The 26495-nt window shown below is 53.1% G+C and overlaps 1 protein-coding gene across 3 annotated transcripts in view; it reads right to left on the minus strand.

Moving 5' to 3' along the window:
• The window catches only part of KLF8 (Kruppel like factor 8), a 49871-nt gene that overhangs the window by 7011 nt on the left and 16365 nt on the right, over positions 1-26495 (minus strand). Inside the window, exons 1-4 of one of the 3 annotated variants that reach the window (XM_019540338.1) lie at positions 25649-25775; positions 4531-5128; positions 1067-1172; positions 459-595 (exon numbers count right to left, since the gene is read on the minus strand). In XM_019540338.1, coding sequence (XP_019395883.1) covers positions 459-595; positions 1067-1172; positions 4531-5092 — 805 coding nt within the window. In that variant the 5' untranslated portion in view covers positions 5093-5128; positions 25649-25775. Of the gene's footprint in view, positions 1-458; positions 596-1066; positions 1173-4530; positions 5129-23462; positions 24132-25648; positions 25776-26495 lie in introns of those variants that run through there. The other 2 variants (XM_019540336.1, XM_019540337.1) reach the window with 2 other exon arrangements.

Consider the following 26495-nt stretch of genomic DNA (forward strand, 5'->3'; position numbering starts at 1 on the left):
TAGCTTTCCCCCCTCTTCACCCTGCACATATCTCAAACCAGCAGGGAACTCCCAGATCTGGATCCTCTTGGTTGAATCCATGCTGAGCCCTGAAACTCCTGCACTCAGCCAGCCACACCTGGAGAGAAGAGCTTACAGCCAGGCTTGGGTGGCGCGCACAGTACAAAGGATCTGAAACACTGGTAAAGTGCCAGATGGTCATCCCTGGTCTTACAGGAATATCTGAGAGTCTCAGCTCCTCAGGCTCTACGGTACAATGGAGAGAAAGGGTGTCCTAGGTCTGCAGCTGGTCCACTTCAACAGACAGCAGGGGCTGGGCTGTGACAGCTCCTCGCTCCCTTTGCATGGAGATTCCACCCCAATCCATGTAGGGAGGGGGTCCAGGACTCCACTGCCTTGGCTGAGCTGGACTGGGCTGGCAGCCATGTGGCAGAGGCTGCCTCCCCACCCTGCCATACCTGTGTGTATCCTCCTGTGTGCTTTGAGGTGGGAGCTTTTTGTGTAGACCTTATTGCAGCCCTCAAAGTCACATTGGTGAATTCGCCTCTTCTTCAGGTCTGGGGATTCTGCTCGCTGCATCCGGGCCACTGCTGACCTACCAGGGGAATACAGGACTATCACCCTATGCCAGATCCCACCCTGCTCTCAGACAGGCAGACAACCCCTCCCCCATGGCATATTAGATCTCACCCAGGAAAAGCAGAGAATACCTTCTCCAGTTGCCAGAGCTGGCCTGCCCCACCCCACCCAGAGCCCTGCTCTCTGATGACACCAGCCCAAGCACCCTGGACAGCCAATTAAATGTGATGGGAAAGAGAAACCAGACTACCCCCCAACACATAGTGTAACCATGGATTGGCCTGCCTTGGGATAATGAGATCCAAGTGCCGTGACAACTGTACAGTTTGGCAATGGGTTTGGCCACTGCAGGGTCCTGGCAGAGTGGTCACCGGCTCCATAGGCAGCTTTGGTCCTCCAACCCCTTTGCAGGACTCCTCTGCCACCTACACCATCCACCCAGGGGCAAGCCTGCCTCAGCCACAGTGAAAAAACTGCTGCCACTCACTCTCGCTGTAGGTCCTGGAAGGGAGCTGAACTACTTTCCTCTGTGCCGCTGTCTTCACTGTCGCTGTTCATTTCCATGGGGTACATGGAACTGGGGTCGATTTTCACTGAGGGAGGAAACAGAAAGCCCTTGAAAACAGGGCAGGATGCAAGGGAGCACAGCCACAACATAGCATCCTTCCCCAGTCCAGCACCCACAGGGCCCCCTCCCTCCACAGGGTGTACAGTTGCCAGATCCCACCCCCCCACCTCTGGACACCCCCTTCCCACACCGGTCCCAGTGCCACCCCCACCCCCCACCAACTCCCCCCATCCTCGGGCACTCTCTCCCCATTCACCCCTCAAACCACACAGCTCTAGCGTGACCCAGGGCTGCAGGGGGAGGGGCAGGGGATGCCACAAGGCAGCATCTAACTGCAGAACCACATGTGGCCCAGACTCCTAGCAGGTTCCTGCTGCCATTATGGGCATGACGGGCAGGGAGACACATCACAGCCCCATGGCCCATCACTCCCCTAACAGCTGCCAGTAACATGGACAAAACAGAAGCTGGAAACCTGCCTTCTCCAGCCCTTTGGCCAGCTGCATGGGTAGAAGCCATGTTGCTGTTGGGGGTAGTTAAGGGGTGCAACTGTCCTGTCCTGCTTCCTCCTCCCGCCATGCTGACAGGGCAGGGGCCATAAGCAGGCCACCCTCCAACCTGGGCCCTGTTTTTCTGCCTGCCAGCACTGCAGCAGCCCATCCAAGGTCAGAAGAGCTGGCTGCTCTGCCCAGTGGGAGTGGGCTCCAGCAGCTCAGAGCCCATGGAAACCAGGGTGCAGGTCTGTGCAGCTTGGGTGCTGGCATGGTCATGCACAAGGGAAAGAGGGAACAGCATGGGCCCAGAACAGGGCTCAGAGCTGTAGGTAGGCTGGAGGACTGCTGGTCTCCCCCACACAGGGACCTGATCATGACCTAAGCACAATGCCTGGTTCAGCTCATCAGCTGGCAGAGCAGATGGCACGCAGGAGATCTGGCAGCCTGGACAGGGCTGGGCCCCAGAGCTCAGACCCAGACACAAGCCGCACCCACATGGCTCAGGCCAAGGATCTGACCCCACCCTCCTCCTTCCCCCACCCCAGCCTGTGGCCCATGGTGCTGCCAGGTCAGGGAGGCTCCTCCCTCTTCTGCAGAGCCCTGGTTCATCTCAGCTGTGCACCCTCCCCTACCAGGATGCCCCCCTCCTCTCTCCAGCCCCGACTTCCACATGTGACCCCAGCCAGCAGGGAACCAGCCAGGGCCTCTGGCAGGAAGCGCCTGGGAGTTCTCGGCTCGCAGGATGGGAGGCAGGAAGCCTGCGGCGGGTGGGGCGGGGGGAGCCGGTCTAACTGGAACCAGAGCAGCCTTGGAGCCGGAGGGGGGCCTGGCAGGGGAGGTCAGGACCCCACCCCGCTGGGGGGGGCGGCAGCCTGCCAGCTCCCCCCACCCGCTCCCAGTGGGATGGAGGGCAGACAGCCAGCCTCCTCCCCTCCTGACGCACAGCCACTCGACCGCAGAGCCAGCCTGGCTCCCCAGCACTCAGGCCCCAGCCCCTCCCCTCACATAGCCACCAGGGCAGGGAGCCTCCGCCCTGGCATGCAGCTCCAGGCAGTGTGGGAGACAGACCAGTCTGGCGCTGGCGCCCGAGCTCAGGCACCCTGACAAAGGGCGCAGCGTGAGGGCCAGAAGGGGATGGGTGGCACAGGGTGGATCATGGGGGCTCGTGAACCCACAGGCCAATGCCTCAGCCCTGTGCCCAGCCACACTGACCAGACCCCCCCCACAAAAGGGCAGGTCTCTATGAGGGGATGCATGTTGGGGGGCATAGAGCTGTGCCTCACTGCTCCAGGATCTGAGCCCTCTCTCCTGCACCCCACTGAGAACCGCCCCCCCCCAAAACCCCAAGTGCCCACCTCAGTGTCCCCCCTCCCCCTGAAAGGAAGCCAGCCCCTCTCCCTCCATCACCCCCCTTCTGGACACCTGAGTTCACAGGGGCCAGCTGGACACTCCACGGCATCCCAGTCAGGCTGCCCCAGGTTCCCAGTCAGAGGCTCTGTCTGCAGGCTAAGCTGCAAGCCTGGCTCTGTGCTCTTGGGGAGCACGCCCAGCCCTCCCTCCCTGCCACACTCCCCAGACAGGCATTGAGCCCCACCCCTGCCCTTCCTGGCAGCAACTTCTCCCAACAGCTGCCACAGGAGAGCAGGGAGGAAAGCAGGTCCTTCCCAGCCCAGTCCCATGCCCCCAGGCCCCTCCTTATGCCAGCTGGGAGTCTGCAGCTGAGAACCCCGTTCAGCAGCTGGGGCTGCAGCTTTGCAGGGGTAGACTCCTGTGCACACACAGGAAGGGGGTTTGGACTGCAGAATGGGGGAGGGGGACAGGGAGCAGAGCTGGGAAGAGGGCAGGAGGGCAAGGAATGACAGGGTCAAAGAAGCAGGAAACCTCTGATGTGAAAGCTTGGAACAGACCAGGGAAATTGCAGGGGCCTTGGAAACAGAGTAGGTGACCCCTCAGCACGAGCTCATGGCTCAGCCTGCTGCAAGCAGCATTCAAGGCATAGCCCTCCCAGCCTGGCCCCGCACAGGCATGCAGGATACTGGGCAAAGGGGGGCCAGCCCTGGGCCCCAGCAACACCCGTCTGCTCCAAGCACAGCTGGCATTTACAGGGCAGGAGCTGAGAGGCCTGTGCTCCTGCCACAACCAGGCTGGAATATGCAATTAGCTGCCCAGCCCCATCTGGCTGCATCCAGGGACCAGCTGTAATTCATGGGTGGGTCCCTGGTGTGAACTCAGAACCCATCAAGAACAAGGGGATGGGTCCACAGCCGTCACAAGGCAACACTAGGTGTCAGAAGACCCACAAGCAAGAGCGGCGTTTCTCTGGCAAAGGCAGGGCAGGGGTTTTGCCTACTGGGAGGCACATGGTGCCCGCCTACAGCAGCAGTACCAGCACGCCAGGCTTCCTCCCACACCCAGCCAGATGAGACAGGCTTCATGGGACTGGACAGGCTCCGTCACACACTGGGAGCTGAGCCAACAGGACGTTTATGGAGCCTGGGCTTGGCTGGTCTCATGATGCTGCTGGCCCTGGTGAGAGGTACCAGATGAAGAGCCTGGCAGATCAAAAGGCCTCTCGGCCATGGAACTGGGTCAGCAGAAGGCCAAGCTTCCCTCCTCACCAGGTTCCTGTTGACATGCCTTAGCCCTGCCCAGGAAGGTCCTACCTCTAGGCTTTCAGCTTTCAGTCAGTCTGGCCCCCTCCAGCCCTGAGAACCCTCTCCCCACCTGCTCTCCAGCAGCTTTGTTTATATGCCCGCAAAATCCTGATTTGCAATCCCCAACTAATCCTCATTCCAACCATCCTGCCCATACAAAACTCTGCTGATGTCCCCACCCTGAAGCCACAGCCTCCCCTGCTATTCCCAGGCCCTGATGGAAAACAGGCCTTACCAGACCCAGCGTTCTTGCCGTCACCCCCAATGAGTGGCACAGTGATGGCAGCAGTGACCCCATCTGTAGGCATGGTGGTATAGACCACGGGCAGGGACTGCACCACCACAGGGATGGTCTGCAGGTTGCCCATCTTGCTGGGCAGGTTGACAGAGGGAATGGTGTGGATGACGTGGAGGATCTGCTGCCCGCCGCTACCCTGCGTGGATGCCAGGATGGAGCCCGGGGACAGCACAGCAGGGATGGCCGAGGTGGACGACAGGCCCGTGGACGACAGGCCTGTGGACGACAGGCCCGTGGATGACAGGCCCGTGGACGACATAGAGACCACTGGCGTCTGGATGGGTGGTGTCACCAACATGGGTGAGGACCTGATAGAGGAAGACACCTGGGAAGAGGACTGCAGCGACCCCTTGGACTTGTTGAGCGACAGGTCCACAGGCTCAGCCTGGGGCTGGTTGCAGTCACTGGCCAGGAGCTCTTCAGGGGGTTCAGTCTTGATGTCTGTCAGCAGCACTGGTGGCTCCAAGGAGTTCTCCTCCAGCAGCGACGAGGAGCTCATCTTGGGCAGCACCTTACTCTGAATTGAGCCCGTGGCCTGCAAAGCAAAGGCATCAACTATAAGGGACAGCCTCCTTCACTGGGGGACACTGAAGAGACAGGGGCAGGGGGAGGCAGGAGACCCCTCCTCGCAGATGGGAAACTGAGGCATGGAAAGGAGAAGTATCTTGCCCTAAACCACCCAGCAGCAGAATTTGGATGTCCAGATTCCCACCATGCCCTATGCACTAAAACCCACTGCCCAGCTTGGCAAGCCCAAACCCTTCACACATCCTATGGGTCCCTGGGCTAATGAGAAGTCTTTCTAGTATAACACTGGGTTAGTCACTGACAAGCACTTGAGGCCAGAGGCAGGAGGACAGGAGACTGAGCTGGAACCAACTGCTTATCTCTGATCACAGGAGACAGCAGGGCTGCACGCAATCTTTTCCACATTGCAGCAACCCCTGCAGCCCTCCAGCACCTGACTCTCTAGGTCCTTTCATGGGCTTTTGGCTCTGCAGAAGCAAATGCAGTGGCAGATACCACTCCTCGCCCCCAGAGATTAGAGAAATGCAGTGCAAAGAGATGAAAACCTGTGGTCACAGATCAAATTGCTGGCAAAACTGACGCAGAACCTTGGAGTCCTGCCTCCCCACCCTGTGCTTAGACCAAGCCTCCCCCTCTGCATGAGCTCTTATGTGCCACACATTATAAGGACAGAGCCAGAGGCCCAGCTCTCTATATTATTTCCTCAGTGGGTCAACCCACAGGAAGATAATGTAAAGTCCTCCACCCATAACAAGCCCTCTCCAGCCAAGTTGGATTGATCACATTCCTTTCTGACCTGCACTGAAGAGGTTTCTTTGGCTCAGGAGGTACAGGGGCCAACCAGAGGTAATGCTCTTCTAGACTTGGTCCTAGACAAAGGAGATGACCTGGTGACCAACTTAAACATAGAGGGCAACCCAGGCGACAGCAACCATGAAACCATCACGTTCACTGTCCGTCACAAGGCAGACAAACTAGATAGCAGGACTGAAGCTTTGGACTTCAAAAATGCAAATTTCTACAAGCTCAGGTCACTAGTAGGAGAGGTGCTGTGGGACTAGGGACTGAAGGCAAAAGGTATACATGAAGAGTGGTCGTTCCTTAAGGACACGATCCTTGAAGCACAAAGGAAGTCCATTCCCATGCAAAGGAAAGGTCACAAGAGGGCAAGGAAGCCTTCTTGGCAGGCAAAACAGGGAAATCATGGTCCTCTTAAGAAAGAAGAAAGAGGTGTACAAACAACGGAGCCTTGCGGCATGCCCCATGGAGGACAATACAATAATGGCCTGCACTTGTAGGGAACAGATTAGAAGGGCTAAGGCAGCAACTGAACTAAAATTAGCAACCAGGATCAAGGACAAGAAGTCCTTCTTTAGGTACGTAGGGATCAGGAGGAAAACACATGGGAGCGTGGGAGCACTGTTCAACAACTAAGGACAGCTGGTTACTAATACTCAGGAGAAAACCAAACTCCTGAATGACTACTTTGCTTCCGTATTTCACCTGGCCAAGGGGAAAATCACTCCAGCTAGGGTACAGAATGAGCAAGGTTTAAATAACTGCCTTCCTACTGCTGCTGTAAAACTGGTGTGTGATCAATTAAAAAAAAACCAGACATACAAGTCAGAAGGACCAGATGAACTTCATCCAAAAGTACCGAAGAAGCTGGGCAAAGTCATAGCAGAACCGCGAGTGAAGCTCTTCCAAAACTTATGGCGCTCCAGAGAGGTCCCTGACAACTGGAAGAGGGCCAATGTTTTGTATCCATCCTCAAGAAGGGGAGGAGGGAGGACCAAGGTAACTATAGGCCAATTAGCCTAACTTCTATCCCATGGAAAATCCTGGAAAAATTCATCAAGGAGTCTATATGCAATAGGCTTGCATAAGGTAAGATTCTGAATGACAGCCAGCATGGCTTCATAGTGGGCAGGTCTTGTCTTACCAACCTCATCTCCTTTTACAATCAGGTAACTCACCACCTGGATAAGAGAGAAGAGGTTGACATTGTATACCTTGACTTCCAAAAAGCTTTTGATCTGGTATCCCACGATGTCCTCATGAGGAAACTGGAAGATTGTGGGCTTAGCTGTGAGACAGTCAGGTGGGTAGGCAGCTGGCTGTGGGGTAGGGCCCAGAGAATTCTACTGAACGGATCTGTGTCGTCTTTGCAAGAAGTGGCCAGTCTTTGCAAGCACCGACCCTCAGGTGTCGGTGCTTGGCCCAGGCTTTTTAACATCTTCATCAATGATTTGCATGTGGGGGTGAATACCTCACTGGCCGCATTCGTGGATGACACCAAATTATGGGAAAGCGTGGTCATGCTTGAAGATAGGCTGCAGATACAGGCAGAGCTAGGCAGGCTGGCAAGTTGGGCAGATCGGAACCAGATGAAGTTTAACATCAAGAAATGTAAAATGCTTCACCTGGGGACAAACAATCCTCTGCACACCTACAGGCTTGGCAACACCAATCTGACAAGCACTATGAATGAAAGAGACCTGGGGGTAATAATTGACCGGTTTGAACATGAGCCAGCAGTGTGGTGGTGTAGCCAGCAGGGCAAACAATACTCTGGCATGCATGAATCAATGCATCTCCAGCAAAACCAAGGAAGTGATTCTTCCGCTCTACTCGGCATTGATGAGACCACAGTTGGGGTACTGCGTCCAGTTCTGGGCACCGCACTTCAACAAAGACATGGAAAAGCTCAAGAGAGTCCAGAGAAGGGCCATCCATATGATCAGAGACTTCCACAGCAAGCCATACAAGGAAAGGCTGAGGGATCCTGGACTCTTCAGCCTGAAAAAAGAGAAGGATGAGAGGGGACTTGGTAGCAGCTTACCGCTACATCAGAGGCGTACAACAAGGGCTTGGTGAACAACTGTTCACCAGGGCACCCTTAGGGAAAACAAGGAGCAATGGTCACAAACTCCTAAAAAACCATTTCAGGCTCAACTTTAGGAAAAACTTCTTCACACCCAGGGTGTCCAGCCTGTGGAATAAGCTGAGGTGGTGCAATCGCCTACCCTGGAAATCTTCAAGAGGAGACTGGACGGTCACCTTGCTGGGGTCACCTGATCCCAGTTATCTTTCCTACTTGGTGCAGGGGGCTGGACCTGATAATCTTCTGAGGTCCCTTCCGGCCTTACAATCTATGAAACTATGAATCCTGGTGCATCTTTGAAGGGACTCCCTAGTGCCTCATGGTCAGGAGAGAGAAGAGTCCCACCCCCACCCCCAAACAGGCAGCGTGAAACAAGTCAGGCTTGAGCATAATATATTAATTCCAATTATGACAAACGTTCTTTGCAACGTTTTAATGAAGAGAAACTCTTCACCACCGTTGATCCAATAGTACAGTCCTCTCACAGCACCCAGCTATTGGCCAATCAAGATTCACATCTGCATTCATAAACTGGACAATGGGACAAGGGAGTCACCCAAGAGATATGAGTTGGAAGGAAATCTTACCTAGTGCAGGGGTTGGAAAGGGAGAGACCCTGGGATCAGGCCCATTTTTGAACTGGGGTATCAGGACCATGGGCCTGCAGGAGGAGCCACACAGATAAGCTGGGAAGTTTGCAGTCAAAGCTCCTTGCTACTGGGGCTTTCAAGGCCAGGGGGGAATCTGGAAGATACTGTCAGATACGGAGGGCAAATGCTACTTATCTGAGTTCTGCAAAAGAAGGTGGGTGGGTTAGTTACACCTGCAGCCAAAAGCTCCTGGATGGGCCAAGTCCCTAGTGTGCCTGGCTACTTGTTTTGGATATCACAGAGGAGACAACATATTGTGGGAGGAACTGCAGCTCTGAAAATAGTGTGCTGGGCATGCTCACCAGAGCTGTAGTCCCACAGCACCCCCCACAACCTCCAGAACAGCTCAAATCTCCAGCCAAACCTGCTTCAGGGAACTGAAGTGGCCCCACTCCCCTCTCTGCCCTAGAACAAGAACCTCCTTTAATTCTCCTTTTATACAGGGCATCCCAAAGGACCCCATTACACCTACTGAAGAGGCGGCCACTTCTGGGGAAGAAGATGGCAGCCATGGTGAACACAGCAAAAGGCAGGGAGATTGAGAATGGAAACATTAAACTCAGGGGATTACAGCAAACCCGGTAAGCAAGGAAAGTGCAGCAGCAAGCTTCACACCCAAGCAGAGCAAGGATTTAGGTTACAAAATTCTCATTTAAAAGACACACCCAGCCCAGCAATACTGCAGGGAACTCCATTTATATCCACATAAAGACTGCTGGAGCTAACTGGAGCCTGCCAGCATCAGAGTCTGCGTTTCTACGGAACCCAAGAAGCTTAAACCCAATCATTAGACTATGAAGCCACCCTGCCACTGGGAAGTCTGTAATCAGCTGGGATCCTGGATTTCTCCAATAAAAAAAAAAAAAAAATCTCCAATTTTCAGATAAAAGAAAGTGACCCAAAATCCGCATTTTCCTATGATTAAAATGAAACACTACTAAGATAAATAGATAGATAGATAGACAGACAGATAGAGTGGTGTTTCATTTTAATCACAGAAAAAATTGGGTTTTGAGTTACTTTTTTAATCTGAAAATTGGGGATTTTTTTTTTTTTAATCAGAGAAAACCAGGGTCCCTGTTAATCAGGAACCGGAAACCCAGGTGCTGATCCTGACAAGTCAGCTGTCTGAATGTGGAGGGCTTTTAAACGTGAGGACATGGAAAGATGGTTTCGAAACCCTCTGCCAACAGTTCTCTGCATCTGATCCTGAGTGATGCTGGGATAACTGCTCCCAGCAACCTCAAACCATGAGCCTTTGGGATTAGGACATAATCTCTGCAAGATTTAACCTCGCTGGAGACCAACTGGTGAGGTGGTAGATTCTGTGGGTACTCATGGCCAGAAAAGCAGATCTGTTTCTCCTCTCTGCACAAACAAGCTACTATTCCTGCTCTCCCTGCAAAGCCCTGACAGCAGACTGCACTGGTCTGCCTCAACTCTATCACACCGCTAGCTCAGCTCTCCCAGGACAGCCCAGGCTCTCACTGCTGGTGTATGATGGGGAGAACTTTGAGGTGGATTTTCTGATTCCCAAACCAAGCAAGCCCCTCCCCAGCCATGTAGATCTGCTTGGGAAGCCTGATGGGAAGCCTGAAGGGAAGTGCAGGGAGCAGCACAAAAGTCACAGCTTGTTTATGTATGGGGATCTGGCTGGGAAGCACATGGGGAGCAGATCTGCTGAGTAAGACACTCTTCTGACAGGAGCATTTGTTAACATAGCACGGGCTTGGGCCCAGTGGGAAGCGTCAACCTGACACCGGTGGGCAACAGAGCCGAAGGTCATAAAGAGAGCTGCTGCCTGCCTATGGGTGACAGGGTCCCAGGAGCCAGACACAAGTTCCACTCATCACTTTGGGCATAGGAAGGATAGCAATATGGGAGCTGGTGCCACATAGGCACAGGGGCTTGATTTGTCCCTTCATAGCCTGGTTAAAAAACAGGGCAGCAAGACCCTGGGAACCTCAGAGAAAACCTGGTGCTTCTGAGCAACATTACAGTAATCCTAAGTAACACCTGCATTTCTCCAGCACCTTCCCTTGGTGGAGAATGCTCTTTATAAACACTCATGCAGTAACTAACCCCTTCCCACACCTCTGGCAGGCACAAACACCTCCCTTCCCTCCACTCACATGCAGGGAGGCACAGAGGTGACAACTTGTCCCCAGGCTTTCCGAGGCAAAAATGGGAGTTGAATCCAGGCCTTCCAGCTCCTGGTCTGAGCCCCAACTACACAGCCAGCCTTCTCCTTCCAGATCAGACACTCTGAGGAGAGACGCACTCACACCTCTCCCCCTTAGATTTCCAATGTGAAGTCTGCTCCCAGGTCAGAGGCAGGGGAGGTGCCATTTCTAGCTTGGCAGATGACAGCCATGACCCCCAGATGCATCTGGGACAACACTATCCCAATTAACAGATGAGATGATCTGCTTAGGTCCCTTCCGACCCTACCAACTATGAGTCTCTCATGTTGGCCAGCTTTTCCAGCAGTGGCAGCTCCTTGGACCCAGCCCTTTGGGAGAGTCCAAGCTCTGAGAGGAAATCAGTGAAACTTGGAAAGGGAAAACACTAGGACAGAGACTGAGACTGTCTATTAGATGTGCATGGCTCAGTGTTGGGGAAGAGGGATTCACCGGGGCTGGGCTTGCAAGACGCACTGCAATTTTCTGCCATAGTGCTGTGGGGTAAAATCTGGGAACAAAGTGATTGTCACTAACCTCTTCTCCCCCCTGGCCCAGCCCCAAAAGCTGTTGGCAGCATAGAGGCTACGGCGTGAAGGGCCCTGAAGACAGAGCTGCCCTCTGCATCACAGTGCGGGGAGGGAGAAGGGGGCTTTACTATCACTGCCAGAGTTGTGTACACTGTGGAGGAGGGAGGCCCCAAGTAAGCATTGTAAAGTTTGTCACCAGCTTAGCATTTCCATCCAAAAGAGCCTTGGCCACCACTCCCCTGCCCAGCTGCCTGCAACCAAGGGCACAGGCATTCAGTAGCAAAGGGGACAAGCTCTCCTTGCACAGGATTCAGGTGCTGTTGAAAGGAGTACAAAAGGTATCCGAATACAGCTTGTTCCTAACCTACGCTGCCCCTTGCTATAGTAGGGCTGGGCTCCCTCCACACACGCAGCTCTGCTCCCACCCCAAGAGTCCTCACCTGCATCCTTGTGCCCCCTCCCTCCACCCCAAACCATGGTGGGTCCTGGATGCCTCATTCACAGCTTCCCCTCAATTCAAAAGACCTGCCAGCAAATTCAATGCCAATCCAGGCCCCTACGCAATGCACTTCACACCTAAAGAACCATCCCCTCCCTCCCTCCCTCCCCTCCAGCTATTTAATTACCCAAAGCCTGCCCCCAGGCTTTGGTAGGACGTGTCAGCCTGTACTGAGAGCAAGGAGAAAGAGGGAAGATTGTGTCAGAGGCAAAAGCCATTCCCAAGCCACTCCTCAGCTTCACACAGGCCTGGAGCTCTGAAGGGCTTGGGAGGGAGGAATCGCAATACCCAGCTCCTGCAAGCCAAGCCCCTGGATGTTAAATGGGGAGTAGGTAGGGGGTGGGATGTGGAAAGCTCAAGTGAACAAAAGCCTCCCCCCACTTCCCCAGCCCTACAGCTTGGGGGACATGCCTGTGCGCTGCCATGAGAACTAGGCAGAATCTGTGCCCTGCTCTGCCTAGACCAAGGGCGGGCAATTATTTCAGGAGGAGGGCCACTTACTGAGTTTTGGCAAGCCATCAAGGGCTGCATAACAGGCAGCCAGTGGCAGAAAAATATTTATTTTCTAAATTTTTTAGGGGCCCTGCAGGCCACATTTTGCCCTCCCCTGGCCTAGACCCACAGCTGAGGGCAGCAAGTTGGAGGACAAATGTAGGAGCCCATAAGCCAATGCTTCCCCTGAGAGCACGTGGGTGGGAATAGCACCTCTGTAATATCTCAGTGGATGAGAGAGCCAGGCTCAGAAACCCTGCCCTGAGTGTATTTGTCCAACTGCTCCCAAACCAGACCCTGTACAGACCAGGGTGCCACAGGCAAGTGGGAGGGTTGGCATATCTTTTGACTAGCTGGCAAGATACCATAGAGCAGGTCCAGCATCTGAAGGGCCTGCCCATGCATTCAAGCAGCATTTGGGCCTGAGCCCCAGAAATCTGGCAGGCCAGAACTCAGCCCTCTTTCATCTCTGCATCTCCAGCCCTGTCTTGCAAGCCCAAGAGGCTGGATCCATGGGGACCAGCATCTGTCCCTCAGGGTGATATTCCAAACAAGGCATTTGATCATCACTGCCTACAAGACAGAACCTCAGCAGGACCAGAGGATGAGGCTTCAAAGCCAAGAAAGCCACTGGCAGATGGACGCTCTGAACAACTCCAGCTATTCAAGGGTTTCATGGGAGGGAGAATGGCCAGGGCAGGCGGGTGCAGCATCAGCCTTTCAGACACTAAGGGGACCTGTACCAGGTGCCTGGGTTGTGGTAGGGCAGCCACTAGGTGCTGCTGTCCTAGGGCAGGCAACGTGGGAAGCTGAACTGGGAGCGCCAAATTATGTCAGTTTTACCCTGGGCTCTGCCCTGCCTCCCACAGGCACACGGCAGGGGGGTCAGTGGCAGCAGCAGCTGGCATGACCTGGCACAGGGCCCAGAAGCGCTGGTGGCAGAAGCCCAGGTTGGGGGTGGGGAGGTACAGGAGACCGTCTAGCCACTCCCCCAGTAGCAAGGGCTGCAAGGAGCTGGGGGAGGGCACACCAAGGAGAGAGGCCCAACTCCCAGCTGCTCCCTCAGACTGCATACCCGGAGGGTGGAAGGAGGCGGCTCATCAAATCTGTGTGGCTTGTGCCCTGACCCAGCTGTGACCCCACCCTCAAATAAGTCAGGCGCATGGCCCTCCCTCCCCATCCCTGCAACTGATGCCTCTGCATGCCCAGGGCCTGTGCCAAGCGCTGCAGCGCCCAGCCATGCTGGCCCACACTCTGGATGGGTGCAATATCCCAGGCATTTCTAGAGCACTGCCTGGACAGGACCAAGGTCTGCACAGCCAGCTTTCAGTGACAAAACAAATCCTTCCCTTAGCAGCTGAGGCAGGCCCAGCCCACGTCTGTCACTCCCCTGAGCGGAGCCACCCACTCGGAGATCCAGCCCAGAGCTGCCTGGCTCCTTGTTTCCTCCTCCCCCGCCTTCTGGCAGGCACTGGCCGTGTGCAGACTGAAGGCAGGCTGCTCTGCTGGGGTGAGAGCCAGGCCGGGCTTGCCACGCTCCATGGGCCTCTCTCCACCGCTGCGGTTCAAGGTGATGCAACCCACAGCCAAGGGCCAGGCACCCCACTATGGGTACAGCCAGGCTTGACACGGGAGGCTGAGCCTTCCCTGCTCAACAGGCTGCCAGATCCCCACCCCAGCCCCTCCCCATCCCAGCCCTGCCAGATTTATGGCCACTCCCAGCCAATCCCTCCCATCTGTTTCAGCATCCAGCTGCCTGGGACCACATGGAGCCCAGATTTCTCTCTGATCCCCTCCCCCTACCCCAGCTTTCATCTCCCAGCCAGTGCTCAGCAGGGCCATTGCCCCCTCCCTGGCCTCTCCCAACAATCCCACAGGCCCAACTCCCCCTTTCATGGGTGCAGGTGCTGCTGACAAAAATCAGCCCTGACGGTCAGGGCTTCAAATCACACCCTGCTCCAGCTCGGACAAGGAAGCAATCCCCCCCACTCCTCCCCCCCATTAACTCCTTCCTGCCCATGCTGCTCTGCACAGAGCCAAACCAGCTGTTCCATACAGCTCTGCAATCTCCACCCTGAGAGGCTCAGGGCATCATCCACACAAGCTGAGGAACAAATGTTGGGGTCCAAGGTTGGAATCAAGTAGCTAGCAGGGGCAACGCGTGGCCAATGTGGATCAGTTCTCCTTGGCATCAGCAATGGGCAGCAACTAAGTCTGGAGAAGCCCTAGATAAGCTGAATGTCTGAACCACCAGAACCTCCGGGGCCTGCAGACTGGGCAGAAGGACTCACACGACCAGCTTCTCTTCCAAGTCATTCAGGGACCTGTTTATGCTTGTGCCAAGGCTCAGGACTCTTGGGTCTGGGACAGACGCTGCATAAACCGGTTTGACCCAAATCAGTTAAGTCTGATACTACATTTAACCAGGTTTACCTCAAACTGGTTTCAGCCATTTTCAAACTGGTTTATGAGCACTGAACATCTGTTCTGTTACAGGTTTAAACCAGTTTCTGATCACTTAAACTGGTTTACGTGTAATGTCTATTAAGATCAAGTGCAGTCACTGCACTGGCCTGTTTCCTGGGGCCAAGATCACTTTAGAATGGTATTGTAATGGATGTTGACTTGTCCCATGCACTGCGGACAGGATACCTTATGAGAGTTAACTATAGTAGTGGTTCCCAACCTTTTTAGACCACGTACCAGACGTGACTGTGCACCAGCATACTGCAAACCAGAAGTGACCAGCATACTGCGGAACAACAGTCAACCCTTTTTTACACTGCTGGTCACTTCCGGACTTCTGATCTGGCAGCCAACCCTCCTGCGGACCAACAGCCAACCCTTCACGGCCCAGGGGTTGGGAACCTTTGTATTATAGCCTCCCAGTGGGAGGATCTCAGCTACACACCGAACTTTATGGAAGTGGAGGACTCCTACCCAGCTTGCTCTTTTAGCTTGTTGGCTAAGGGCAAGTAATTGTCAGATGCATCTGAACTGCAAGACCTCCGAACTTGGGCATGGCAAGTAGGATGTCTGCCAATGGATTTGAGAATATCCGAAACCTTGACCTGAAGAGTCTGGGATGGAGAATTCTCGCTAGTGGTAGTACCACATGGATTTGAACAACTGAGTTCTGCTCAGTAGATAGGATTTGAAACCGATTTGACTAATTCGACCTGGAACACGAAAAATTTTTAAAAATCATAATAATAAGGCTCAAGACTGAGCCCAGGCTGAGGAGCCAGAGTCCCCCAACTAAGGAATTTTTATGGCCTCTAGCAGAAGACCTCATTATTTTTAATGCAACTGCAAAGCTCAAAACTCCTGGGTGAAGCAGGGCTCTCCAACAATCACCATCTCATAGATGACTCATGAGAGACTAAGGGGCTCAGACTTGCACAGGCTCTCAAGGGATGCCCATGGTATGTGGGGGACTAAATCTAAATAGCCCTGTTCAGAGGTGAGCGATGGATGTAACTCAAGCTGGTGACCTCAGCAATTAAACAAAAATCCCTATGTAAAGCCAGGTCATTACAGATCAGCTAACATGTTGGCAGAGACACAAGCAACACAAAGCAGTGAGCCCAATGAGTCTGTGCTCTGTTCCCCCACTTCACTGAAGATGCAAGGGCCCTGCAGGAGACAGTGGTGGGATAATATGACCCAGAGGAAGTTTCCTTCTCTGCCCCCCCACATTAGTCATGTGGGTTAGGGGTGGGGCAAAGCAAGGAAGCAAAGCGAAGAGCCAATCAAAACCCTTTAAGAAAAAGTCTTTAAAATTCTGACAGCGTCCTTTAAAAATATAATCAAACATACACATCACTGAGGGCTACCATTGGCGTAAAGGCAGTTTGACTATTAATAGCAACAGTAGGTGAACCGAGCACCCTTTCCCCTCCTGCCACAACAGGTATGTGGTCTGGCAGATCAATTTAGCCTTCTAACCTTCCCCTACTGCATTGACCACCACCACCTCTCAGGGATTAATTGGCATGCAGATGAGAATCAAGCTAATGCTCCTTGTTAGTGCCTAGATACTAGCCCTGACCAGCAGAACATGCACAGCTAGCTGATAGCAGCCTGGGACAGAGAATGTCCACATCGGGCTTCAGCAGCAGCAGCAAGGACCAACTCATACCCCACAGGTCACCTTTGCTTGGCTCAGCACAACAGGAAAGGGATGGGCAGGAGATTGGCCTGAGCTCCAGGGAAATAACTGCCGGTTCCTTACAGCAATCTGTCACCACAGAAGGCTTCCCCAGGGCAGAACTCCAAATGTTTCCCTTCCATGGATGGACCCAAGTTAATGGGTTTCTCTCCTGGTCACTGACCCAAGTCAGCTGGTATCTAGAATTAGAGCTATTGTGCAATGAGTATCTTGTAACAAGCTGGTTAGTGTGGGGGTGCACATCACTACCTACTACTAGAAGTGATCAGAACCGCCCAACCATGAACCACAGGCCCTACACTGCTAACCACAAAGGAAAATCCCACCCATCTTGAGCTCAAGTAGTAGGGGCCTCAGTGGTGGGAACATTTATCTCCATTGCCACTGCAACATGCCAAGCAGCCAAAACACATAGTATGCATTCCAGATGGCACTAAGAAATCCTATGGCAATAGTCATCCTTCTGTTACCAAACAAATTCAGCTACCTCAGAATCAGAAGTGAAGGACTTGGAACCTCTTCCCTAACCTCAAGCCCCAAAACACAACTCAGCAGGCTCCTTTTGATGGACTCTACATGCAATAAGTCGATGTCTACAAATCCATCTCAGGCCCTAGGGCAGGGGTGGGCAAAATACGGCCCAGGGGCCGGATGCAGCCCACCAGGCCATTCTGTCTGGCCCGCAAAAAATTTAGACAATTAATATTAATCTGCCCTGGGCTGCCTGTCATGCAGCCCTCGATGGCTTGCCAAAACTCAGTAAGTGGCCCTCTGTCCAAAATAATTGCCCACCCCTTCCCTAGGGACTAGGAACAGGGAGCTCCAATGAGCAGGAGGGGAGGGTGTGTGTGCGTGCAGAGTGAGCTGCTTACAGTGAGGGATCACGACTGCAAATGAACAACCACTGTCCCCCTAACCCAGCTGAAGGGCAGAGCTGCTTTTCCTGGAGCCCTGAGAAAGCTTGAAGCAAAGGGATGACAACCCTGTGTTCAAGCAAGCAGGAGTTTTCTCAGCAGGAAGGACCACTCCCCTTCTTCCAGGGTCCAAGCTGCACTTGCTGATGCACTGACTCCTTGCACTTCCAAATGACACCATGACAGGACCGGATATCTTTGCAGGATGAAGCAGGTGGTTGTTCCAGTTGTTATATGCAGCAGCCACACATACAGATCTCACAGTGTTATCAGCACCAGGAAAGTACTGATGCCTCCGCTACACTGGGGCTGTCACCATCACTATGTCTGGGGGAGCTAAGCCAGGAGCTAGCAATGGTGAGAAATCTGGGGCACAAAAGCTTAGCACAGATCAAGCCAATACACTAGATGAGTCCTTTGGGTGAGGGGGCTTCAGGATCTGGTAGCACTCTCAGCCCAGTGCAGCCTCAACCCTGCACTAGCATAAACAATGTCACTGAGGGGCTGATGGTCACTTAGGGTTCCACAGAACGCAGGGAAGATGCACAGAAGGGAAGTCTCCCAAAGCCCAGGGATTAAAGGTCATGGGAGCCAAACTGCACTCAAAAGTGGCTTCAAAACAGGAAAGACTATGAGCACTCTCCTGTCAGAGGGAGCGGCAGAGATGGAAATGCAAGGAAAGGGATCAACTCAGAGCTCAAGAGCTCAGTATGGGGCTGAATAATTCCCTTGGGGCAAACACAGTGGGAAAGCCCCTGAACTACAAGCCAAAGACTCAGTGGTCACCTTTACAATGTAGTCACCACACCACTGGGTAGACTAGCTACCCGATTCCTTCAGCACCCTCTCCCCCACCAACACACACACATCACTATGTCTTATGGGAATGGAGCACTACTCAACAGCTCACAAGCATCACACCATGGTTGAGCCAATTCTGCAACAAGCTGCACCACCAGTTTGAAATCCAGGTCCCAAAACCCTTGCAGTGTATTTATAACATCCCAAAGGCCAGGATATCCAAGCCAAGCCCAGCTGGGAGCTTCTGAGCAGCTTGTTCTTGCTCCTTCCTCTGGGACAGAGGAGGGGGCCCATGGACAGCAAGAGAAAACCAGTGCCCTCCCACTTGCATCCACTTCAACATGCTTTGCTCCTAAAGGAAGAGATGAGGCACATGGAACAGAATTGCCTCTCCAGGCGGCTTTGGTAGCACCTCTCTGCTCTCCCCCACAGACACAGGAAAACACCAAAAATAGAAGCTGCATTCCTCTGTTGCCCTGGGAGTCCCAGGCAGGGCTCTGCAGCGGGTTCCTTGCTGCCTGCAATGGCCCCAAAAGAGCCACAGAAGAGCACACATGGCCTCAGTGCTCAGTCTCTAGAACGTGCACGCGCACAACGTATCAAATAAAACTAACAAGGATCTTCTAGGGGTGGCCAACCTGCAGCATGTATACCACAAGTGGCATGGGCAGTCTGAGTGGCACATGAAAGATAAGTGAGGGAGCAGGGAACATGGCACCAAATACAACAAGAAACAGAAAGAAAAGCAGCAAATTGGTCAGCGGAACAGGACTGGAGTAGCACTCAGGAAGAAGGCAGGACTTACCTTATGATGTGTTTGCCAAAAAAGCTGGCCCCTATTGTTAAATGATAGAATAGGTGGTTAGGAGGCTTGGAATGAAAGTCTCAGCATGAGGATTATTTGGGAAAGCCAAAGGATTTGTAGCTTTGCATTCAAATTGGCCACAACATCTCTCCACAGTTTTCATCAGAGGCTGAATCAAGTTGTAAACTAGTGAAATTTAAATCAGTTTAAGTCTAGTACAAAATCCTAATGGGGGTACACTTCAAATTGGTTTACATCTAGTTTAAATCAATTAGGTTGAATTCAATAAACTGATTGAGTCTGCAGACAGCCGGGGTGGCTGAATTGTGAACTATTTCCTTCTGCCCCAATGGAGTTTTAACTGAGTGCCAGTGGATGATCATCTAAATCAGTAGTTCTCAACCTTTTCTGTACCAGAACCCATTTGTAAACATTGATAGCCAGTGCCCCCAAGCCCCAATCCACCAGCATATGGAGAAGGGGGGCGTGGGGGGGGAGCTATGGGGAGCCCCAAGCACCCCTTGAAGATTGGGACCCTGCCAGCCTGCAATCAAAAAGCCAGCTGCCCTCATTTTTCTCCTTTAAAGGAGAATCCATTTTTAAAGTTTGTTCACAACCCTTTCATATATTCTTGCAACCCACTTTTGGGCTGTGACCCACAGATCGAGAAACTCTGAACTAAATGGCAGCACTGAGGTGCAAATTAAGGCCTGAATCTTCCCCGTGGTTAACTTGCATCCAAGTCATTTGCGTTTCCAGTGATTCTTGGAGCAGCTGCCCCAGGTCCCAAGGTCCTGCTGGCTCATGTCTTTCTTAGTCTGGTTGTCTTTAAATCAGCTATGATCCAGTTTGGAAAAGATGCCAAAAATGGTGAACGAAGCACCTCCACAGGGGACTAGCCCCACACTGTGAAAAGCAGGAGGGATTAAAGCAGTAGTTAGTGGTCACAGGCAGGAGGGTGAAATTTGGTTATTATGGAACGCAAAACTGCAAGCCTGCAGAGAAGGGGTAACCAGCAATGGAGGGAGAAAATGGAGAGGGGGAAGAAGGTAACCCAATAGCCGAGTTCATGACAGAAGGCAAGTTTATATTCACACTTCTCTTTGGGCTGTCTTGGCTTTTCCCTGGAACTGCCGGAGAAGCCAGGGGAGATGGGGGAGGGGAGGATCCAGACTGGAAGAGATCGGGTCAAGAGGTGTCCACAAAACAGAAGATCTTTGGCATTATAGTATACGAAGGACAGATGATGTGTGTGGTCTGGGGAGTGAGTTTCTTGACCAGAGCCAGCACTCAGGCTCTGTCCACATGGTGATCTTATTCAGACAGGCTGCACTGATCTATCCCTCTGGTAGGTTCCCATTACTTCTCAGCCTTTTGGCTCACATGATGTGTAGTCCCTGTTGGCTCACAGGGGCTCACACGTAGAATCTCAGCCTCTTGTGGGCCAAGATCACCTTGAATGGCATTGTGTAGTTAAAGGTGGAGACTTGACCAATGCGCTGAGGGCAGGCCCCTCTATGAGAGTCTGTTATAGTCCCCCAACAGAAGGATCCTTGGCTACACACTTTATTTTTATGGAGATGGGGGATTTCTCCCTACCTTGCTCCTTTGGCCTTTTGGCGAAGGCCAAGCAAGATTAGGGGGCATCTGAACTCCCAAGGCCTCTAGGGTTGGGGCCTGCAGGTAGGATGCCTGCCATGGATTTGGGAGTATGTGAAGCCCCAAGCTGAAGAATCTGGGAGAGAAGATACTTGCAATGGTAGTGCCACACAGACTTGAATGACTGAGCTCTTCTCAGTTGACAGAATTCAGAACTGATTTGACTAATTTGTCCTGAGACATAAAAACAAACAAGCAAACAAACAAACAAAGTGGAAGGGCACAGGAACAGCAAGGCAGCCTCAGTGCTGGGGGAAGGGAGCACAGCAAGAGTGCTAGAGTGATTCCTCTACATCACAGTTTCTCAACCTATGGTACGTGTACCCTTAGGGATACACAAGACAGGCAGGGGGTATGCACGTGCCCCAACACACTCTTTCACTCGCCCTCTTTTCTTCTCTCATCCTTTCCGCCTCTCAAAACTATGGCAAAAAAATTGGTGCACCACACATTGCACAGCCCTTTAAATTCCCCAGTAACAATCTGGCATGCACTGGGTTCAGCCCTCCTAACTTTGGCCAACATCACCTCTAGCCCAGGTACATACTCGAGTTGTGCACCCCTACCCACACCAGATCAGACATCTGTCACATCACAGCCTTATATACAAAGCCCTTCTTCCAACATATGGCACACATTAGTCTGGAAAATTGAATATTGGGGTACTTATTAACATTTTCAGAAGTTAGGAAGTACTTGCTACTTAAAACATTGAGAAACACTGCTCTATATAACCACAGGCACACCAGCCACAGCATCTTAGTCTTGACCTGGAAATAAAAAAATGAGGCTTGAAAGGGATCTCGGGAGGTCATCTATTCCAATCCCCTGCTCAAGCAGGACCATCCCCAACTAGATCATCCCAGCCAAAGTTTGTCTACCGAGGTCTTAAAAGCCTCCAAGGATGGAGACCGCACCTCTCTGAGTAACCTGTTCCGTTTTTTTACTACCCTCTTAGTGAGAAAGTTTTTCCTAATATCTTATCTAAACCTAACTCTGCTCCCTTCCCCCATCATTCAACAGAAAGATCTTTCCTGTTTCTCCTTCTTCCCAAGGAGATCAGCAGCAGGGAGGTCATCAATTACACCACGGCTGTTAAACAGCAAGATTTTACCTACACAATGTATTTTTGTACAACAATCAAAGTATGCTGGATCCAAGCTTTCATCCACGACTCTCTCTCAGTTGGAGAGCACACCTTCCCAATGCAACCGTAGGGTACAGTAATGCCTGCCTGCCTGCCTGAGTCTGCAAAGAACCAAAACCAAATGATGGAGAAGGCTACATTCCCCTGCTGCTCCTGCAATCCCATTGGATCAGTTCCACAGCCCAGTGATGAGACTTAACCATCACCATTTGCTATTTCATTACTGATCATTATAGGGATGGGACAGCAAAGGAGGCAGAGGTGGAGCCCTGGCAGGGTAGGAACTTGGAGTTACTGAAGGGAAGTAAGCTAAGTGGGGGAAAAGATTTGCAAAGACAAGAGGGGCGGGCAAGGAGGAAGGCAGGGAAGAAAGAGAAACAAAGGGGCTGCAGCAGCATGGCCCAGCCCTGAGGAGACCCACTGAGCTCTGCTGAGGCTAAAGTCCACATCAGAAGCACTGTACTGGTGATGGGGCACTGGGAAAGCACGTCTGGTACAGATGCACCTATACCAGCAGCACTGGGCTATGCCCCAGTGTCACCACCCCAACAAATGCTCTGAGGAGGTCTGTTGGGCTGATGGGGTCTGCAGATGTTGCCTCTGCCAGTGCAGCAGTATCACGCATGGATCACACCCCTCCACAGCCCTGCCCCAATGCCAGGGTGCCAGTGGAGATCCAATTGGCAAAGTGGACACTGTCTTAGAGCAGAGAAGGCCTTAATACAACTGAGTTCCACAAAATTATTAATGTCAATGTCAATCCAGGCCATGCAGTGCACTCCAATCTCTACCAATCACCCCACAACACCCAAGGTGGATGGGATGTGAACTCCCAGGGGGTTTACTGCAATCCAGGATTAACCACAGCCCTCTCAGCACCCCTGTTCTGTGCAGCTGCTCCCTGCTCAGCCTCCTGCTGCTGCTGCCACCTGGTGTCTTCTAGGGGCATCAGACTTGCAGAGAGCCAGGGAGGTGGCAGTGCACTTTCCTCCACCCTTCCTTAAAGGCACAGCGCACACCACTGAGCACTCCCATCCGCTCCTGAAAGGTCCCTGATGCCCTGCCTCAACCTCCCCTTAAAGAGGCAGTGCACCATGCTTCCTGCAGAAGCTTCCACCTTAGGTTTCCATGGACCAGCTTTGGAGGAGGGGCATGCGCGCACACACTCGCTCTCGCGCGCTCTCCCTCTCCCCCCTGCCCCCAAAAGGGACAGATTCACAGCGTTGAGCAAAGCAAAGCTCCCCCTTATCCCCAACCCAGGTCCCATAGCTAGGTCCAGTGTACTTCCCTTCCTCCACCCCTCTGACTAAAGGTAGGGGTGGGGGAAATGGGAAACACGTCCCCGCTTGAGGCATGTACACATGGAGGTGCGGGGCTGGAGGCCAAACAGGGATCAGAGCATTTCCCCCCAGCCAGGGCTGCAATGAGATGGGGAGCGATACTGCCCCCTCACCTCCCAGGAACACCCAAGGTCTCCCAACTGCCAGGAAGCAGCAGGTGACCTCTACCATGCAGGATGACACCTGGGCAGGCAGCATTATGCCAACTTCTCAACCTGTCTCAGTGCCCCCTTCTCCAGGATTGCCCGCCCTAGCTCCATGTCACTTACCGCCCACGCAGCGTGCTGGGGGCTCCTCCTCAAGTGCACTGTGCTTATGCCTTCCACGGGGAGGATCATACTCCCGAGCCCGGTTCTACACAACTGCCCCCTCACTGCACACGAGGGCCAGACGATGCTTCTGGTCCAGTGACCAACGGGTCCAGCCGGAGTCCCCTCCACCACAGGACAATACACCCCGTGGCTCTGCCTGGTGGCGGTCAGCAGGATCCCCCGGTACCTCTCACCTCCTCTGGCCCAGCCGCCTGGAAACTCAACCCAGAGCTGGCAAGAGTCCCAGGTTGCACAAGCCGCTCAGCAAAGTGCCTACCCGACACGCCTCTCCATGAAAGGATGAACGAAGAAGGAGGGTTAGAAAGAAGAAAGATGTGGCCGATGGCAGCAGCTTATTGCAAGCAGATATTTGCGTTGGGAGCTGCCCAGACCAAGCCCAGTGACTTGGGGCCCCTTGGCCTCCCCCACTCTCCAGAAAAGGGCACGGCAGGCGGCTACCCAGCAACAGCCAGAAATCTACTGGCTGCCCCCAGTCCTCTGAATAAAGAGCTGCCTGCTGCTGCTGCTGGCTGTTCCAGCCCGCCAGCCTGGAGCTGTGAGGTGTGAATAGTCTGACAGCTCCACCCTGGCCTGACCCTGGGTGGAGCTCCTTAAAAGGGACAAGCTGCAGAGAGGGAGAGAGGAGGGGAGGGGAAGGGAGGGGCTGAATGCCAAGCCAAGCCCGCAGCCGCCGCCTCCGCCTTCCTCCTCCCCTCCCCTGCCACGGAAGCATGCCAGCTCGCTCATCCCCAGGTAGCGTGGCCTCCAGAGTAGCGCCTGGCTCCTTGCTCTGGCCTCTGTCCCTTGGCGCACAAGCTGCAGCTAAATGGGTCATTCAGGGCTGTGAGCTTCCTGTGCACTGGAAGGGAGGAACCGGCAGGGGAGAAAGGTGGGGAGAAAGGGGGAGGGGAAAACGCAGCAGATCTGAGCCTGACAACTGGTTGCAATATTTAGAGACAATGCTCGCCATGGCAACCAAGAGCACGCAACGACAGGGAGGTCAGGGTGTGCTCCCCGCAGAGCGGGCAGGAGACAAGCAGACTGGGGGGCAGCAATGGGAGTTGACAAGGGCTCCCAGTAAGGGACACTGGTCTGGTGCCTGCTTTACTGTGGGTGAGGGGCCCTTTAGGGATCACAGGGTCAGCAGAAATGATCTCAAGGGCCTCTGCCCCAAGACCCATTGAGGATGGATGTGGCCTCCCATCCCCAGGCTGGCTGCCCAGGCAGGAGATCCCTACGGGGTTTGCACTTGTATTCTCATGAGATGACCCCACATCCCACCTCTGGCAGCCACACACACACACACACACACACACACACACACACACACACACACACACACACACACGGAGTCGTTCCAGATACGCACCCTTGCACACCCTCCCAGTAAGCCAGGTCCTAGGTAAGACCCCAAGGCAAACTATTTAAAACACATCTATCACTTCTCCCCCTCATGGGGGCTGAGGGGTTCAAGGGTGGCAGTGAAAAGGGACTTTGCTCCTGTCCACTCTCCCCAAAAGCCCTGAGTAAGGGAGAGAGAGGGAGGGATGGTTCCCTGCTCCACCCAAACTACAGCAGCCTGACAAAGAATGGGAGTCTCTTGCACAGAGAGAAAAGCTGTTTCTTGTTTTAACCCTTCATCTTCCAGCACATTCCAGCCTGCTGCTCAGACAAAAGGGTCTGTCTAAAGTACAGGCTTCTAGCCAGATTTCAGCCAAAACTCCCAGCAGCCCTCCTACAAAGCCTCGCCTGCCTGTAGTTATGGGAGCTTTCAACCCAGCCTCGTGTTCACCATCTGGGCGTACAGATCAGAGCAAGTTCTCCTTTTGAAGTACATCGGTGGGATCTCTTTGGATATGCCCACTTGTAATGTAGCTAGAACCCAAGAAGCAGGGCTCAGGTTTTGACAGTCCTCCACAGTGCCATCCCACGGTTCCCCAAACCTATATTTTCCGGCCCCTCTGCCAACTGACATCCCATACACCACCTACATGCCAGTAGTTACCTGCCAGTTTATGTACACCTGTTCAGCATTTAACCCTTCATTCCTACCAGCCTACTCCAGAACACCACTGCCAAAAGTCCCTAGATGACACTATCCCACCATGCTCATAGCTGGCCAGATGACATAGGGTTCTGCTTACCCTTTAGTGTAACCACAGGGAATATATGGAGGCTGGAACAATCCATCTAAACCTGCGCATACAAAAAAAAAAAATTGAAAAGGCAGAAGAAGACAATGAAGCCAACAGCTGTTCAAATGCAAAAAGTCCATTACATGAAGACTGTCTACCTCCAGGCCAAGAAGAAAGTACCAGTGTGCTATATTGTTTTGTATATCCTTACATGCATCTCCTAGTGATACAAGGGGGTTTGTGCACCTGTATTCCCATTTCCCTTGCTCAATCAATGGTTGCCTCTACCAGGCAGTGCCTTGGGCCTGCTCCTGGCAAATACTTACACCCTCACATTGCGGATGATTGTGCTGGGCTGTGACACGCAGAACTCGAGAATGATGTTACCTATGCAGATAGCCCAAAGACTTTGTGGACAGCAGCGTCCTGCTTTCAGCCTGCCACATGCAGGTTTCCCTGCTGTGTTGCATCTTCAGGTGGGGGTGTGTTTAATTAAGCTCTCTCCTTCAAGGGGGGCTGATGTTGGGATATGGTTTCCTGAGCCACAGAAGTTGAGGATAAGCAACATCCCTGACATTAACAATAGACCCCACATTGATAACCATATTGTTAGGAAGGAATAAGATCCCTACATACCCCAAAAGGTTCTGACCCCATGCACCCCAAGAGATCCTGATACCCTGACTCTGCACCAATCTTGGTGCTAACTGACCTGTCTCTGATTGGCAAGACCAGAGAACACTGACTAATGGCCTTTGAGCTAGTATAGTTTCATAGTTTGTAGGGTCGGAAGGGACCTGAGCAGATCATCTAGTCCGACCCCCTGCCATGGCAGGAAAGAATACTGGGGTCAAAT

This window comes from Crocodylus porosus, unplaced genomic scaffold (genome assembly GCF_001723895.1).
Source record: "Crocodylus porosus isolate Cpor-Errol unplaced genomic scaffold, CroPor_comp1, whole genome shotgun sequence".
NCBI classification, from domain to species: Eukaryota; Metazoa; Chordata; order Crocodylia; family Crocodylidae; genus Crocodylus; species Crocodylus porosus.